The sequence below is a fragment of the Lolium rigidum genome, chromosome 6 (assembly GCF_022539505.1).
Source record: "Lolium rigidum isolate FL_2022 chromosome 6, APGP_CSIRO_Lrig_0.1, whole genome shotgun sequence".
Lineage (NCBI taxonomy): Eukaryota > Viridiplantae > Streptophyta > Magnoliopsida > Poales > Poaceae > Lolium > Lolium rigidum.
In genome coordinates, this window is record NC_061513.1 from 248,280,820 (window position 1) to 248,297,441 (window position 16,622).

The following is a 16,622-nucleotide window of genomic DNA, read 5'->3' on the forward strand; positions in this document are numbered from 1 at the left end:
AATTGGCAGAGGGGAAACTCAGATCCCACCTTCCCTGGCTCTGCTTTGCTCTCGCATTTGACATACTCACGCCCGGCGTTGCCATTCTTGTTGCTCATGGTGACCAGTCTCTTCAGGAGCGCCGTCCGTGGGCAATCAGGGCAGTTGCCCAACGGCACTGGACCGTAGTGTGGCCATTTGAGCTGGGAGGCGGAAGAGGAGCTCGGCATCGTCTGTCGGTGTTGCCGCGCGTCATCATCGAAGAAGAGGGGGAAGAGAGGATGCAGAGGAGGATGCAACGGTCGGGTGGATAAGTTGTGGGTCCCGTGGTAAGGTGGACAAGAGGTAGGTCCCGTGCTCGGAGGTGTCCTGTGCTGATGTGGATAAGTTGTGGGTCCCACTCAGCCCATGTGATTTGAGTTGATAAGCTATCTACTACTGCTTAAGAGAAGTGTCGTATGTTAGCTATTTGGGTCATCATGAGCATCGCATGGGGGCTATTCTTACGAACAACGTCGTTTTCTTTCCATTAGCGAGGAAAGACGTGGCACAGGAGCTATTGACCCTAACTAAAGAGGCTTTGCACCGGCGGAGCCTGCCGCAACCCGTTTATTTGGTTGGATGTCTCCAACCGAAACTAAAGGTCTCATTTAAACCGAGACTAAAACCGTGCGATATCTTAGCCCTTAGAACCGGAATTAATGCTCATATTAATCCCGGTCCAAACTTGACCGAGACTAATACTCTGGACAGCTCCGAATGAATAGCATGTTTTCTACTAGTGCATCATAATATTATCTGGTCTAAAATCATCATACACATCTTACTCACAAGTCATATCGTATGTCGTAGTTAATAAATATAGAAATTGCCAGATTACATTTCTCTAAAAAACAAATTACCAGATCCAAGCTAGCTTCTACTACTACGTAGTAGTAGATTTCTCTATATACGGATACACTGCATCATCTCTCAGATTCTCAGGTTCCTCGTCGGTGCGCTAGCGGCTTGAAGGTCCATAGACGGCGGGTAGGTAGAGTAGAGGTCGATCAGTTCCCGCCGGCGCCCCAGAGGAAGGAGCCGATGGCGAAGCTGCGCTTGTGGTGAAGGGTGCCTTGAACGGGGAGGCCGTAGTCGGAGAGGAGGCGGTCGAGCTGCCACTCGGGCATGGCCTCGTAGTTCTCCCTGGTGTACCTCGGGTAGTGCAGCGGCATCTGGAAGCGGCGCCCCACGCCCTGCTGCTCCCGCTCCACGCCGCCGTTCGCCGACATCATCTCCATCGCCACTACCTAGGAAGCCTTTGTGACCGGCGGTGGACTGTGGTGCCTAGCTGCCTTGGATCGAATCGATAGTTCGATGTGAGCTAGCTAGGTAACAAAATGGACGCGGCGGTCGCCTTTTATAGAGAGCTGTCTTGGGCAGTGGCGCCATTGACCATAGGAAATATCAGGCGGAGAGTTCGGTAAGTTAATCACGAGGGATGCAGCTTAGCCAGCCACCGATCGGCCGGCGTGCTGGCTGTAGCATCGGGACGAAATTAGGACCCCGTTCGGTCGAGCAGTTGGCAGGCGCGGTGAGCACACGGGCGGGCGGGCGTGGACGGCGGACGGCTGACGCCCGTGCCTTGGCAGCGATGGCAAGCTGCTGTTTTCAGTTGGCATCCGCAGCGCGGGCATGTCAACGCGGCTGCACGCTCGGGCGCCGTCCGTTCTCGAACAATCCCCGTGCGCGAGTAAACCTCTTGCGGCCATTGTTGCTCTTAAAAAAACCTTGAGCCGTCCTCGAAAAAACAGCCTCCCATATTTGTGTGTCTAAATGAAATAGGAGTAGTTTGATGGATTGGTCCGAAGCCGATTTAAGGACACTTTGAGATTGCCCAGAAGGATTTTAATTAGGAAAACTTTGAGATGTACCCTAAAATGTATTTAGTGGCACTTTGAGATGTGCCTCTAAGAGTATCTCCACCGGCGACCCCCAAATAGTCGCCAGCAGAGGCGCCGTCACTAGTGTATGGGGGGTGCCAGCACTGCATCCTCTATTTGGGGTGTTGTTCCCACACCGACGTCTTCAAAACGGCGGCCCCGATAAATAATTTGAATTAAAATCTCAAATAAAAACATAGAAAATCGAATAAAGATGAGGAACTTTCCACACATAGTTTGGCACATGGTTTACACAAACTAACACATAATTTGGCACATGGTTTTACACAAACTAACACATAGCTAGGCATATGGTTTTACACAAAGTAATACATAGTTTGGAACATGGTTTACACAAACTAATACATAGTTTGAACCATGATTGACACAAATTTAAAACATTGCAAAATGAGGAAACCTAACTAGTGTTGACGTTGTAGATTTCGTATGTTTGCTGCCAAGAAAGAACACTTGCAGGCACACACACAGTCACCCAAACTGGAAAATCCTGTTGGAGATATGCCCAAGAGGCAATAATAAAGTGGTTATTATATATCTTTATGTTTATGATAAATGTTTATATACCATGATATAATTGTATTAACCGAAACATTGATACATGTGTGATATGTAAACAACAAAGAGTCCCTAGTATGCCTCTTAACTAGCTTGTTGATTAATGGATGATTAGTTTCATAATCATGAACATTGGATGTTATTAATAACAAGGTTATATCATTATATGAATGATGTAATGGACACACCCATTTAAGCGTAGCATAAGATCACGTCATTAAGTTATTTGCTATAAGCTTTCGATACATAGTTACCTAGTCCTTATGAACATGAGATCATGTAAATCACTTATACCGGAAAGGTACTTTGATTACATCAAACGCCACTTGCGTAAATTGGTGGTTATAAAGGTGGGATTAAGTATCCGGAAAGTATGAGTTGAGGCATATGGATCAACGGTGGGATTTGTCCATCCCGATGACGGATAGATATACTCTGGGCCCTCTCGGTGGAATATCGTCTAATGTCTTGCAAGCATATGAATAAGTTCATAAGAGACCACATACCACGGTACGAGTAAAGAGTACTTGTCAGGAGACGAGGTTGAACAAGGTATAGAGTGATACCGATGATCAAACCTCGGACAAGTAAAATATCGCGTGACAAATGGAATTGGTATCGTATGTTAATGGTTCATTCGATCACTGAAGTCATCGTTGAATATGTGGGAGCCATTATGGATCTCCAGATCCCGCTATTGGTTATTGGTCGGAGAGAGTACTCAACCATGTCCACATAGTTCGCGAACCGTAGGGTGACACACTTAAGGTTTGATGTTGAAATGGTAGACCTTGAATATGGAATGGAGTTCGAAGTATTGTTCGAAGTCTCGGATGGGATCCCGGACGTCACGAGGAGTTCCGGAATGGTCTGGAGAATAAGATTCATATATAGGAAGTCATTTTATAAGATTTAAAATGATCCGGAAGATTTTATGAAAGGTTCTAGAAAAGTCCGGAAGAAATCAATTTGGAAGGCGGAGTCCCGAAGGGACTCCACCTCCCATGGCCGGCCAACCCTAGTGGGGGAGTCCAAGGTGGACTCCACCTAAGGGGGCCGGCCACCCCTCCCCTCCCCCCCACATGGAAGGGGGGAATCCCACCTCAAGTGGGAGTCCCACCTTGGGTAGGTTTCCCTACTACATGGAAGGTTTTGGGTTGGGGTCTTATTCGAAGACTTGTAGTCCAACACTTGGGGATTCCACCTATATAATGAGGGGCCAAGGGGAACGAGGAAACTACTGAACCTCGCAGATCGACAAGGGAACGTGCCACTCCTGATTGGTATGATCCTTGTCTAAATGTCATGATTGTGGACAACAATGATGAGGACCCTGCGACGTATGAAGAAGCGATGATGAGCCCAGATTCCAACAAATGGCAAGAAGCCATGAAATCCGAAATGGGATCCATGTATGATAACAAAGTATGAACTTTGGTAGACTTACCAGATAGCCGCAAGGCTATCGAGAATAAATGGATCTTCAAGAGAAAAACAGATGCTGATGGTAATATTACTGTCTATAAAGCTCGACTTGTCGCAAAGGGTTTCCGACAAATTCAAGGAGTTGACTACGATGGTACTTTCTCACCTGTAGCGAAGCTAAAATCTGTGAGGATTTGTTAGCAATAGCTGCATTTTTCGATTAAGAGATTTGGCAGATGGATGTCAAAACGGCATTCCTTAATGGAGACATTGAGGAAGAGTTGTATATGGTACAACCCAAAGGTTTTGTCGATCCTAAAAATGCTGACAAAGTATGCAAACTTCAGCGTTCAATCTATGGACTGAAGCAAGCATCGAGAAGTTGGAACCGACGCTTCGATAAGGTGATCAAAGACTTTGGGTTTATACAGTGTCATGGAGAGGCCTGTATTTACAAGAAAGTGAGTGGGAGCTCTGTAGCATTCCTGATATTATATGTAGATGACATATTATTGATTGGGAATGATATAGAACTATTAAGCAGTGTAAAAGGTTATTTGAATAATATTTTTTCAATGAAAGACCTTGGTGAAGCATCGTATATATTAGGCACCAAGATTTATAGAGATAGATCAAGACGCCTAATAGGGCTATCACAGAGTACATACCTGGACAAGATTCTAAAGAAGTTTAGAATGGACGAAAGTAAGAAAGGGTTCTTACCTATGTTACCGAGCAAGGTCTTGAGTAAGACTCAAGGACCGGCTACGGCGAGAAGAAAGAGAAAGGATGAGTCGGATCCCCTATGCCTCGGCGATAGGCTCTATCATGTATGCCATGCTATGTACTAGACCGGATATAGCACATGCTTGTTAGTTTGACTAGCAGATATCAAAGTGATCCAGGGATGGAACACTGGACAGCGGTCAAGAATATCCTGAAGTACTTGAAAAGGACTAAGGATATGTTTCTTTGTTATGGAGGTGACCAAGAGCTCGTTGTAAGAGCATCTTCACTCGTCTCCCCCCAGAGCCCCCCACGGCCACTTTTTTTCATCCGGACGGCGAAAAATGGCCCAGTCAGGCCCTCGGTTCCTCGTTTTGGTCCGGATTTGAGCCTATTTTCGTCCGGACTCCCATGCCATCCTCGGTTTCCCGGGGGTCTCTCGGGGACTCCGGATGAACCTAAACCAACCGCCCACGCCCACGTGTCTCCTCTTTCGTCCGGACTCCCCGAGCCATCCTCTTTTTCCCCGAGAAACGCGGCTTGGGGAGCACACGACTGGAAATATACTGCCCCCCAGGCCAAATTTTCGTCCAATCCAGACGAAAATTTCGCCGGATTTGGGCATGAAGAGCGCCAACGAGTGGGGATGCTCTAACAAGTTACACCGATGCAAGTTGGAACACTGATCCTGATGACTCTAAGTCACAGTCTGGGTACGTGTTTATATTGAATGGTGCTGCAGTAAGCTAGGCAAGCTCGAAGCAGTGCACGGTGGCGAAGTCTTCAACGAGATCGAGTACATAGCGGCTCGGAGGCTTCATCGAAGCGGTATGGATGAAGAGGTTCGTTGTAGAGCTCGGTGTGGTTCCTAGTGCATTGGACCCACTAGTCATCTACTTGTGACAACATGGGTGCCATCGCCAATGCACAAGAACCAAGGTCACACAAGAAGGCTGAAGCATATCAAGCTGCGTTACCACTCGATTCGCGAGTACATCGAAGATGGAGAAGTAAAGATTTGCAAAGTACACAGCTGATACGAATGTAGCAGATCCGTTGACTAAAGCTCTCCCTAGGGCAAAGCATGACCAACACCAGAATGCCATGGGTGTTAGGTACATTACAATGTAATCTTGATTATTGACTCTAGTGCAAGTGGGAGACTGTTGGAGATATGCCCAAGAAGCAATAATAAAGTGGTTATTATATATCTTTATGTTTATGATAAATGTTTATATACCAAGCTATAATTGTATTAACCGAAACATTGATACATGTGTGATATGTAAACAACAAAGAGTCCCTAGTATGCCTCTTAACTAGCTTGTTGATTAATGGATGATTAGTTTCATAATCATGAACATTGGATGTTATTAATAACAAGGTTATATCATTATATGAATGATGTAATGGACACACCCATTTAAGCGTAGCATAAGATCACGTCATTAAGTTATTTGCTATAAGCTTTCGATACATAGTTACCTAGTCCTTATGACCATGAGATCATGTAAATCACTTATACAGGAAAGGTACTTTGATTACATCAAACGCCACTGCGTAAATGGGTGGTTATAAAGGTGGGATTAAGTATCCGGAAAGTATGAGTTGAGGCATATGGATCAACAGTGGGATTTGTCCATCCCGATGACGGATAGATATATTCTGGGCCCTCTCGGTGGAATGTCGTCTAATGTCTTGCAAGCATATGAATAAGTTCATAAGAGACCACATACCACGGTACGAGTAAAGAGTACTTGTCAGGAGACGAGGTTGAACAAGGTATAGAGTGATACCGATGATCAAACCTCGGACAAGTAAAATATCGCGTGACAAAGGGAATTGGTATCGTATGTGAATGGTTCATTCGATCACTGAAGTCATCGTTGAATATGTGGGAGCCATTATGGATCTCCAGATCCCACTATTGGTTATTGGTCGGAGAGAGTACTCAACCATGTCCACATAGTTCGCGAACCGTAGGGTGACACACTTAAGGTTTGATGTTGAAATGGTAGAACTTGAATATGGAATGGAGTTCGAAGTATTGTTCGAAGTCTCGGATGGGATCCCGGACATCACGAGGAGTTCCGGAATGGTCCGGAGAATAAGATTCATATATAGGAAGTCATTTTATAAGATTTAAAATGATCCGGAAAATTTTATGGAAGGTTCTAGAAAAGTCCGGAAGAAATCAATTTGGAAGGCGGAGTCCCGAAGGGACTCCACCTCCCATGGCCGGCCAACCCTAGTGGGGGAGTCCAAGGTGGACTCCACCTAAGGGGGCTGGCCACCCCCCACATGGAAGGGGGGAATCCCACCTCAAGTGGGAGTCCCACCTTGGGTAGGTTTCCCTACTACATGGAAGGTTTTGGGTTGGGGTCTTATGCGAAGACTTGTAGTCCAACACTTGGGGATTCCACCTATATAATGAGGGGCCAAGGGGAGGGGGACGGCCACCCCAAGACCACAAGGTGGCCGCACCCTATAGTGGCCGGCGCCCCCTCTCCCAAACCCTAGCCACCCCCTCTCTCCTCCACCTCTCCCGCACGCTTAGCGAAGCTCCGCCGGAGTTCTCCACCACCACCGCCACCACGCCGTCGTGCTGCCGGATTCAAGGAGGAGCTACTACTTCTGCTGCCTGCTGGAACGGGGAGAAGGACATCGTCTTCATCAACACCGAACGTGTGACCGAGTACGGAGGTGCTGCCCGATCGTGGCACCATGATCAAGATCTTCTACGCACTTTTGCAAGCGGCAAGTGATCGTCTACCGCAGCAACAAGAGCCTCATCTTGTAGGCTTTGGAAATCTTCAAGGGTGAGTCTCGATCATCTCCTCGTTGCTCCCGTCTTCTAGATTGCATCTTGGCTTGGATTGCGTTCTCGCGGTAGGAATTTTTTTGTTTTCTATGCAACGAATCCCTACAAATCCAGCTGGTGACAGTACCCCTGTTGGTTCTTTCGAGGAAGAACATCCAAAAACATGCATTCCTATTTTCGCTGCGAAGAAACAACACTCGGTCGTCATCATCCTCGGCGCTGTCGTCTTGGTAGTGCCGACGGCAGCGCGTCTCGTCGAACACATTGACGCCCATATCCCCCTCACCAAGGTAGGAGAACGTGAGCACGAAGCCGGCTTTGAGGTGGTGGTAGCGCGCGAACTTCTCCCAGCCGGTGTGGAGGTACATCTTGCCGCGCGCGTCGAAGATCACGTCCACAATCCACCGGCAGCAGCCGCATGCAGCCTACCGCAGATGCGGCGAGGCTGACTTGTTGTCGGCGAGGAAGTCAGTGAACTTGTCCGACAGCCTCTGGATGCCGAGTGGGTCGCCGTTGAGGACGGAGACGAACTCGAACAACACTTCTCACTCCTTCTTCTGCAGATCCGACGATGAGGACGATGGCGTCGCAGGCGACGACGAGCGTGCAGCTCTGCCGTGGCCACGACCATGGTTGCGACCTCGGCCTCTACCAGACATGGTGTCGTCTCTTCAGAAGGTGGCGGCCAGGGTTGGGGAGAGAGGCACTAGGGTTTGTGTGGGAGGGACGATGCGAGATCGTCCTTTTTATAGGCCGGTGGGAGGCGGGGGAGCGGTGGCGCTCATTAACACCGACACAGAGAGTTAGGCGCGACGAGGCGGTTCGATGTGCGTCTGCGGAAATTGCAACACCGCTGCGCGCTAATAACTTCCATCACGAGGTAGGTGACGGTTAGGTTAAAATTAAATGTGCCGCTGACGCATCAGCCCCGCCACTTCTGTAATGTACCAGGTTTAGAGACGATCGAGGGGTAGATTTTAGAAAGGGATGTGCATTGCATTGTAATTTACGTGGAAATTTCGCGCTTTTAAACAAAAACTGCATCGAAGGGGGACAAGTTTCTCTCTTGACACCTTACAGGGTTAGGGTTTCGAGAGTGCGACAAACCTGTTCCTCATTCAACTAAACTAGGGTTTTGAGAAGAGAGTGGAGAGTTTGCATCACAAACTTAAGTTGCATGATTGAATTCTAAACTAAGTTGTATGATTGAATTAAATCCAAATTTGAATTTGAAATTCAAATTCAAACATCAAATGATTATCACATAATTCAAACTTGAGATAATTTCATAAACAATTATCACTAATCAAGATTATAAGTAATACAACAATTATGTAAAGCTCATTAAGGAAAATGGGAGCTTTATTGATAATCACACATTATACATTGTCAATTACAATATTCAGAATTGAAATAAATGAATTATTACAACACATTACACAAATTTGGATAAATAGAAAAAGAAGATAAAAGAAAAGTACAAGTATGAATCTGTCCTAAATACTACAATGTGAATATCATCTAATCTTGAGCTTGAAGATCATCTTGTCCATTTGATCATCATTTTGAACCTGCACATAAAAACAACAGACACAAGTTATGCCAAGTGGCATAGCCACTTGGCAGGTTAGAAACTAAATGAAAAGGGAGGGGATATGATCAAAGCTGCCGAGCTGATCTATCTCTCAGCCAAGACACAAGCCAGATACCAAGCATGTGCACACACACACAGCCTAGCAGCTCACCAGGCCTTGTGCATGCAGCACACACACACATCACAGAGAGGAGTCACCAACACATGCCAGGCAGTGCTGTCGACTAGAGAAGCAAGGGTCAGGCATATAAAACCTTTTCCACAGTAAACCCTAGCTCATCCATCGACACAGCAGCAGGGTAAGTCACCAGATAGCAAGAACAGCTCAAGAACACCAAGAACAGGTGAACAGACCGGAGGCTGTCTCACCTATTCCCAAATCACCAGAACATAACCAAGCATCAAGCTTGAAAGGAGGAGCAGGGCAAGCCAAGAAATCAACCAGCAGCAAAACCTCTACACCAACACAAATTCTAGGAGCTGGAGTGAGGTATACACATCATCATGAACAAACCAGATGGTTTTGTTCATAAATTGCACAAGCATGATCTCAAGCACACCACAAGGGTAGGAAGCCATGTTTGTGTCATCATATGGCTATCTAGCCATTTGGTACAAGCAAACATAGAAAAAGCCAGTAGGAAAATATCCAGGGAACACTGATTGTGTCCACACAGGGACACAATCAGAGAAATCCAACATGGATTTAGTCCCTAGCCAGCTACACAAGTTCACTTGACAACCTATAGCCGACTAAACCATCGGACGGATAGACAATCAAGTGTCTATACATGTTTGTCAACATTAAAAGCATCCGGCAACCAAATATGGTTTAACCGAGAAAGCATTTGTCCATACACATCAAGCCAACTTGGGTGGGAGCTTCTGAGCAGACAAGAAATGCTGTTGAGGCCACCTCAACCACAAAAACAATGAAGCCACCAAGCCCAGCACATCACATCATCGCCCAATAGGGTTCAGTATGAGCTAGGGTACCCAACCAGTGGTTGGCATCCCTCTAGCTCAAGTCAATCAAGTTAAAGAATCATAAGCTGCGAAACAGTTCATCTCATTTATCAAATAAATCTTGCTAAGCTACACGGATAAATGATTTATGCAAGTAATCAAGACACCAGAGCCTTGCGAGTGGATCCAATGGATCACTTTGCAAGCAACAGCTGATTGCTTAAGCCAACAACGAGCACACACCGAAGCACTTATCCGTAACCCACAGGACAGCTCAAATTGAGCACCGGTAAGGCACAAGATGGAGCATCACAGCTTTTAACAAGCAGCCGATGAACACAGGATCATCGGTGACTTGCTAGAGCATGCCAGGGCATGCTAGGGCATCACTGGCATCACACAGGAATCATATAAATTAAACAGCCACAGTAAGCAGCAATTGAATCACCAAATAAGTACATAAACCACTTTTATGATTGTATCCAGAAGCATATCATCAAGGAATTGATGTATATGAACAACAATTAAGCAAGGCCAAGCCTACCATGAGCTAGAACCAATAATCATCACACAAACAACACTGTCTCTTGCACAAATGGCAAGAATTACACACAGTAATTAAGCCAGAGCAAGGAATTGAATACACTTGAGGATCTAGCAGTAGTAGCATCAAGAACAGAGTCACAGAGATAGTTTCAAGCAAGAAATGCAAGCTTAAGCAAGCACACAGCTTTAGAAGAATTGCACAAGCAGCACATCAGCATGGATTTCACACAGCAGCACAGACAGGCATAGCACGGCAGCTTAGCACAGCGGGAGCGAGCACCATGGCGCCGCGAGAAGAGCACCACGGCTCTTGTGCGGAGCAAGCACGAGCACGAGCAGTAGAGCTAGCGAGAGGAAGAAGAACGAGGCACGAGAGAAGGAGCAGAAGAGGGGCGCACTTACTTGGAGCCGAGCAGAACGGTGGCGCCATGGCGGCCACGGCGGCACGGGCCGAAGCACGGCGGCGCCAGGCCAAGCCAGGCCATGGCGGTGCCGCGGCAGCTCGCGCACACGATGGCGAAGCCACGGCGGCGCCACGGCTTCAGGAACGTCGGCGGCGACGAGATCGCCGTGGATCTCCACGGCCAGACGAGCAGAAGGGTTGGGGGCGACACGAAAAGGCGACGAAGAGCAAATCGGCGCGGTGGATCTGAAGCGCCGTAGAACGGCGGTTCAGACGCACCCCATCTCGCCGGCGGCGATGGCCGGAGTCGGCCGGAAAAATTCGGCGAAGGGGCGGCGGCGCGCGCGTCGCCAGAGCCAAGGATTAGGGTTCGTGAGGGAGAGAGAGAGGGGAAGTGAGGGCGACCAAGTGGGCTGGACCAGGCCAACTGGGTTGAGCCCAACCCACTCGGGTTCACCCTGACAGGTGGGCCCGAGGGCAATTTGGGCATTTTCCAAAATACCATTTAAGTGAGTATTTTAAAGAATTTTAGAAAATATAATATGGCTCTAAAAAAATAATTAAAAATATGAAAATCAATCAGCATAAAATTCTCTATCCAAATAAAATATCAAAGAGATTTTTTAAAGATAATTAAGAATAAGCCTTAATTTGATGAATTAAATAATGATTTAAATCACACATATTATTTTCAATAAAGAAAATAAGTCCATTAATGTAATTGGACTATAAAAAACACCTTGACAATATTTCAAGGTTGTATTTACCCTAAATAGAGAACCTCCAAATTATTCTTAGTAAATACCTCTCACATAAAATGATAAGACATCGGAAAGGGGGGAAACAAACCCTAAAAATGGAAAGCATGCATAATTGCTTCTTTAACCATTGCCCTTATCGGACAATGATGCTATTTTTCAGAAACAGAGGACAAGGGTCAGTCCACACCATCCAACTGCAAAACTTTGCAGTGTTCGAGCAAGTTCATCACTTGCTCATGTCATTTGAGTATTTCTATCAAATTACTTGCAAAGTATTATGGTTATCACTATTGCATAAAAATCAAAACCACTACTTTCATAACTATGAATATGACTATGTGGTGGGCAATGGAACCATGGAATGTGTTGATATGGTGGAGGTTCCATTGCACGGGTTTATATCCATCTAGGATTAAACAACAAATGTCGCCAGTGATTCTTGTGTCGTAATAACCGTGTTAACCATAAGATCCGGAGTGGGACGGAGTAGTCAAAAGTGTTTCCACCTCTCGTTCATCAACGGATGCGCTTTACCGTAGTACACTTGTAATCCAAGGGGGCAAGCTGGTGAGGCTGGGGAGTCCTAAGTCCCCACGGCATTGTCCGTAGTACACTTGTCGCCCGAAGGAGCAAGATGGTGAGGCTGGGGAGTGATGGCGTGTATTTCACACGTTCGTTGGGCAACCCCAAGCGGAAGGTATGATGCGCACAGCAGCAAGTTTTCCCTCAGAAAGAAACCAAGGTTTATCGAACCAGGAGGAGCCAAGAAGCACGTTGAAGGTTGATGGCGGCGGGATGTAGTGCGGCGCAACACCGGAGATTCCGGCGCCAACGTGGAACCTGCACAACACAACCAAAGTACTTTGCCCCAACGAAACAGTGAGGTTGTCAATCTCACCGGCTTGCCTGTAACAAAGGATTAACCGTATTGTGTGGAAGATGATTGTTTGCGAGAAAACGGTAGAACAGTATTGCGAGTAGATTGTATTTCGAGTAAAGAGAATTGGACCGGGGTCCACAGATTCACTAGAGGTGTCTCTCCCATAAGACGAACGAGCATGTTGGGTGAACAAATTACAGTTGGGCAATTGACAAATAAAGAGAGCATGACCATGCACATACATATCATGATGAGTATAGTGAGATTTAATTGGGCATTACGACAAAGTACATAGACCGTCATCCAACCGCATCTATGCCTAAAAAGTCCACCTTCGGGTTATCATCCGAACCCCCTCCGGTATTAAGTTGCTAACAACGGACAATTGCATTAAGTATTGCGCGTAATGTAACTAGTGACTACATCCTTGAACATAGCACTAATGTTTTATCCCTAGTGGCAACGAGCACATCCATAACCTTAGTGGTTCTTGTCACTCCTCCGGATTCACGGAGGCATGAACCCACTATCGAGCATAAATACTCCCTCTTGGAGTTACTAGCATCAACTTGGCCGAGCATCTACTAATAACGGAGAGCATGCAAGATCATAAACAACACATAAGCATAGCTTTGATAATCAACATAACAAGTATTCTCTATTCATCGGATCCCAACAAACGCAACATATAGAATTACGGATAGATGATCTTGATCATGTTAGGCAGCTCACAAGATCCAGACAATGATAGCACAATGGGGAGAAGACAACCATCTAGCTACTGCTATGGACCCATAGTCCAGGGGTAGACTACTCACACATCACACCGGAGGCGACCATGGCGGCGTAGAGTCCTCCGGGAGATGATTCCCCTCTCCGGCGAGGTGCGGAGGCGATCTCTGGATCCCCGAGATGGGATCGGCGGCGGCGGTGTCTCCGGAAGGTTTTCCGTATCGTGGTTCTCTCGTATCGGGGTTTTCGTCACGGAGACTTTTATAGGCGAAAGGGCAGGTCAAGAGGCGGCACGGGGCCCCACACCACGGGGCCGCGCGGCCAAGGGGGGCCGCGCCGCCTAGGGTGTGGCCCCTCCGTGGCCCCTCTTCGTCTCTCCTTCGGACTTCGGAAGCTTCGTGAGAAAATAGGCCCCTGGGCTTTGATTTCGTCCAATTCCGAGAATATTTCCTTACTAGGATTTACGAAACCAAAAACAGCAGAACAACGACAGCGGCACTTCGGCATCTTGTTAATAGGTTAGTTCCATAAAATGCACGAATATGACATAAAGTGTGCATAAAACATGTAGATAACATCAATAATGTGGCATGGAACATAAGAAATTATCGATACGTCGGAGACGTATCAGCATCCCCAAGCTTAGTTCTCGCTCGTCCCGAGCGAGGTAAAACGATAACACGGATAATTTCGGAGTGACATGCCATCATAATCTTGATCATACTATTTGTAAAGCATATGTAGTGAATGCAGCGATCAAAACAATGTATATGACATGAGTAAACAAGTGAATCATATAGCAAAGACTTTTCATGAATAGCACTTCAAGACAAGCATCAATAAGTCTTGCATAAGAGTTAACTCATAAAGCAATAATTCAAAGTAAAGGTATTGAAGCAACACAAAAGAAGATTAAGTTTCAGCGGTTGCTTTCAACTTGTAACATGTATATCTCATGGATATTGTCAACATAGAGTAATATAATAAGTGCAATAAGCAAGTATGTAGGAATCAATGCATAGTTCACACAAGTGTTTGCTTCTTGAGGTGGAGAGAAATAGGTGAACTGACTCAACATTGAAAGTAAAAGAATGGTCCTCCATAGAGGAAAAGCATCGATTGCTATATTTGTGCTAGAGCTTTGATTTTGAAAACATGAAACAATTTTGTCAACGGTAGTAATAAAGCATATGTATCATGTAAATTATATCTTACAAGTTGCAAGCCTCATGCATAGTATACTAATAGTGCCCGCACCTTGTCCTAATTAGCTTGGACTACCGGATCATCACAATGCATTGTTTTTACCAAGTGTCACAAAGGGTACCTCTATGCCGCTCGTACAAAGGTCTAAGGAGAAAGCTCGCATTGGATTTCTCGCTATTGATTATTCTTCAACTTAGACATCCATACCGGGACAACATAGACAACGAGATAATGGACTCCTCTTTTATGCATAAGCATATAACAACAATTAATAATTTTCTCATTTGAGATTTGAGGATTGTTGTCCAAAAGCTGAAACTTCCACCATGGAGCATGGCTTTAGTTAGCGGCCCAATGTTCTTCTCTAACATATGCATGCTTAACCCTATGGTGGTAGATCTCTCTTACTTCAGACAAGACGAACATGCATAGCAACTCACATGAAATTCAACAAAGAGTAGTTGATGGCGTCCCCGGTAAACATGGTTATCGCACAACAAGCAACTTAATAAGAGATAAAGTGCATAATTACATATTCAATACCACAATAGTTTTTAAGCTATTTGTCCCATGAGCTATATATTGCAAAGGTGAATGATGGAATTTTAAAGGTAGCACTCAAGCAATTTACTTTGGAATGGCGGAAAATACCATGTAGTATAGGTAGGTATGGTGGACACAAATGGCATAGTGGTTGGCTCAAGTATTTTGGATGCATGAGAAGTATTCCCTCTCGATACAAGGTTTAGGCTAGCAAGGCTTATTTGAAACAAACACAAGGATGAACCGGTGCAGCAAAACTCACATAAAAGACATATTGAAAACATTATAAGACTCTACACCGTCTTCCTTGTTGTTCAAACTCAAAACTAGAAATTATCTAGACCTTAGAGAAACCAAATATGCAAACCAAATTTTAGCATGCTCTATGTATTTCTTCATTAATGGGTGCAAAGCATATGATGCAAGAGCTTAATCATGAGCACAACAATTGCAAAGTATCACATTACCCAAGACATTTATAGCAATTACTACATGTATCATTTTCCAATTCCAACCATATAACAATTTAACGAAGGAGAAACTTCGCCATGAATACTATGAGTAGAAACCAAGGACATACTTGTCCATATGCTACAGCGGAGCGTGTCTCTCTCCCATAAAGTGAATGCTAGGATCCATTTTATTCAAACAAAACAAAAAACAAAAACAAACCGACGCTCCAAGAAAAAGCACATAAGATGTGATGGAATAAAAATATAGTTTCGGGGAGGAACCTGATAATGTTGTCGATGAAGAAGGGGATGCCTTGGGCATCCCCAAGCTTAGACGCTTGAGTCTTCTTGATATATGCAGGGGTGAACCACCGGGTGCATCCCCAAGCTTAGAGCTTTCACTCTCCTTGATCATGTTGCATCATACTCCTCTCTTGATCCTTGAAAACTTCCTCCACACCAAACTCGAAACAACTCATTAGAGGGTTAGTGCACATTATAAATTGACATATTCAGAGGTGACACAATCATTCTTAACACTTCTGGACATTGCATAATGCTACTGGACATTAATGGATCAAAGAAATTCATCCAACATAGCGAAAGAGGCAATGCGAAATAAAAGGCAGAATCTGTCAAAACAGAACAGTTCGTATTGACGAATTTTAAAATGGCACCAGACTTGCTCAAATAAAAATGCTCAAATTGAATGAAAGTTGCGTACATATCTGAGGATCATGCACGTAAATTGGCTTAATTTTCTGAGTTACCTACAGGGAGGTGGACCCAGATTCGTGACAGCAAAGAAATCTGGAACTGTGCAGTAATCCAAATCTAGTACTTACTTTTCTATCAACGGCTTAACTTGGCACAACAAAACACAAAACTAAGATAAGGAGAGGTTGCTACAGTAGTAAACAACTTCCAAGACACAAAATAAAAACAAAGTACTGTAGGTAAAAACATGGGTTGTCTCCCATAAGCGCTTTTCTTTAACGCCTTTCAGCTAGGCGCAGAAAGTGTGTATCAAGTATTATCAAGAGATGAAGTGTCAACATCATAATTTGTTCTCATAATAGAATCAAAAGGT

At 45.3% G+C, this 16,622-nt stretch overlaps 1 protein-coding gene across 1 annotated transcript; it reads right to left on the reverse strand.

Moving 5' to 3' along the window:
- Positions 1–783: 783 nt before the first annotated feature.
- On the reverse strand, positions 784–1,336 carry LOC124667492. The gene has a single exon (XM_047204758.1). The coding sequence runs from the start codon at positions 1,257–1,259 to the stop codon at positions 1,029–1,031; it is 231 nt and encodes a 76-aa protein (XP_047060714.1). The 5' UTR covers positions 1,260–1,336; the 3' UTR covers positions 784–1,028.
- Between the last annotated feature and the right edge of the window lie 15,286 nt (positions 1,337–16,622).

Bases quoted from the DNA above. Each gene is read 5' to 3' on its own strand.
- LOC124667492 (XM_047204758.1), bottom strand. From the start codon at position 1,259: ATGGAGATGATGTCGGCGAACGGCGGCGTGGAGCGGGAGCAGCAGGGC.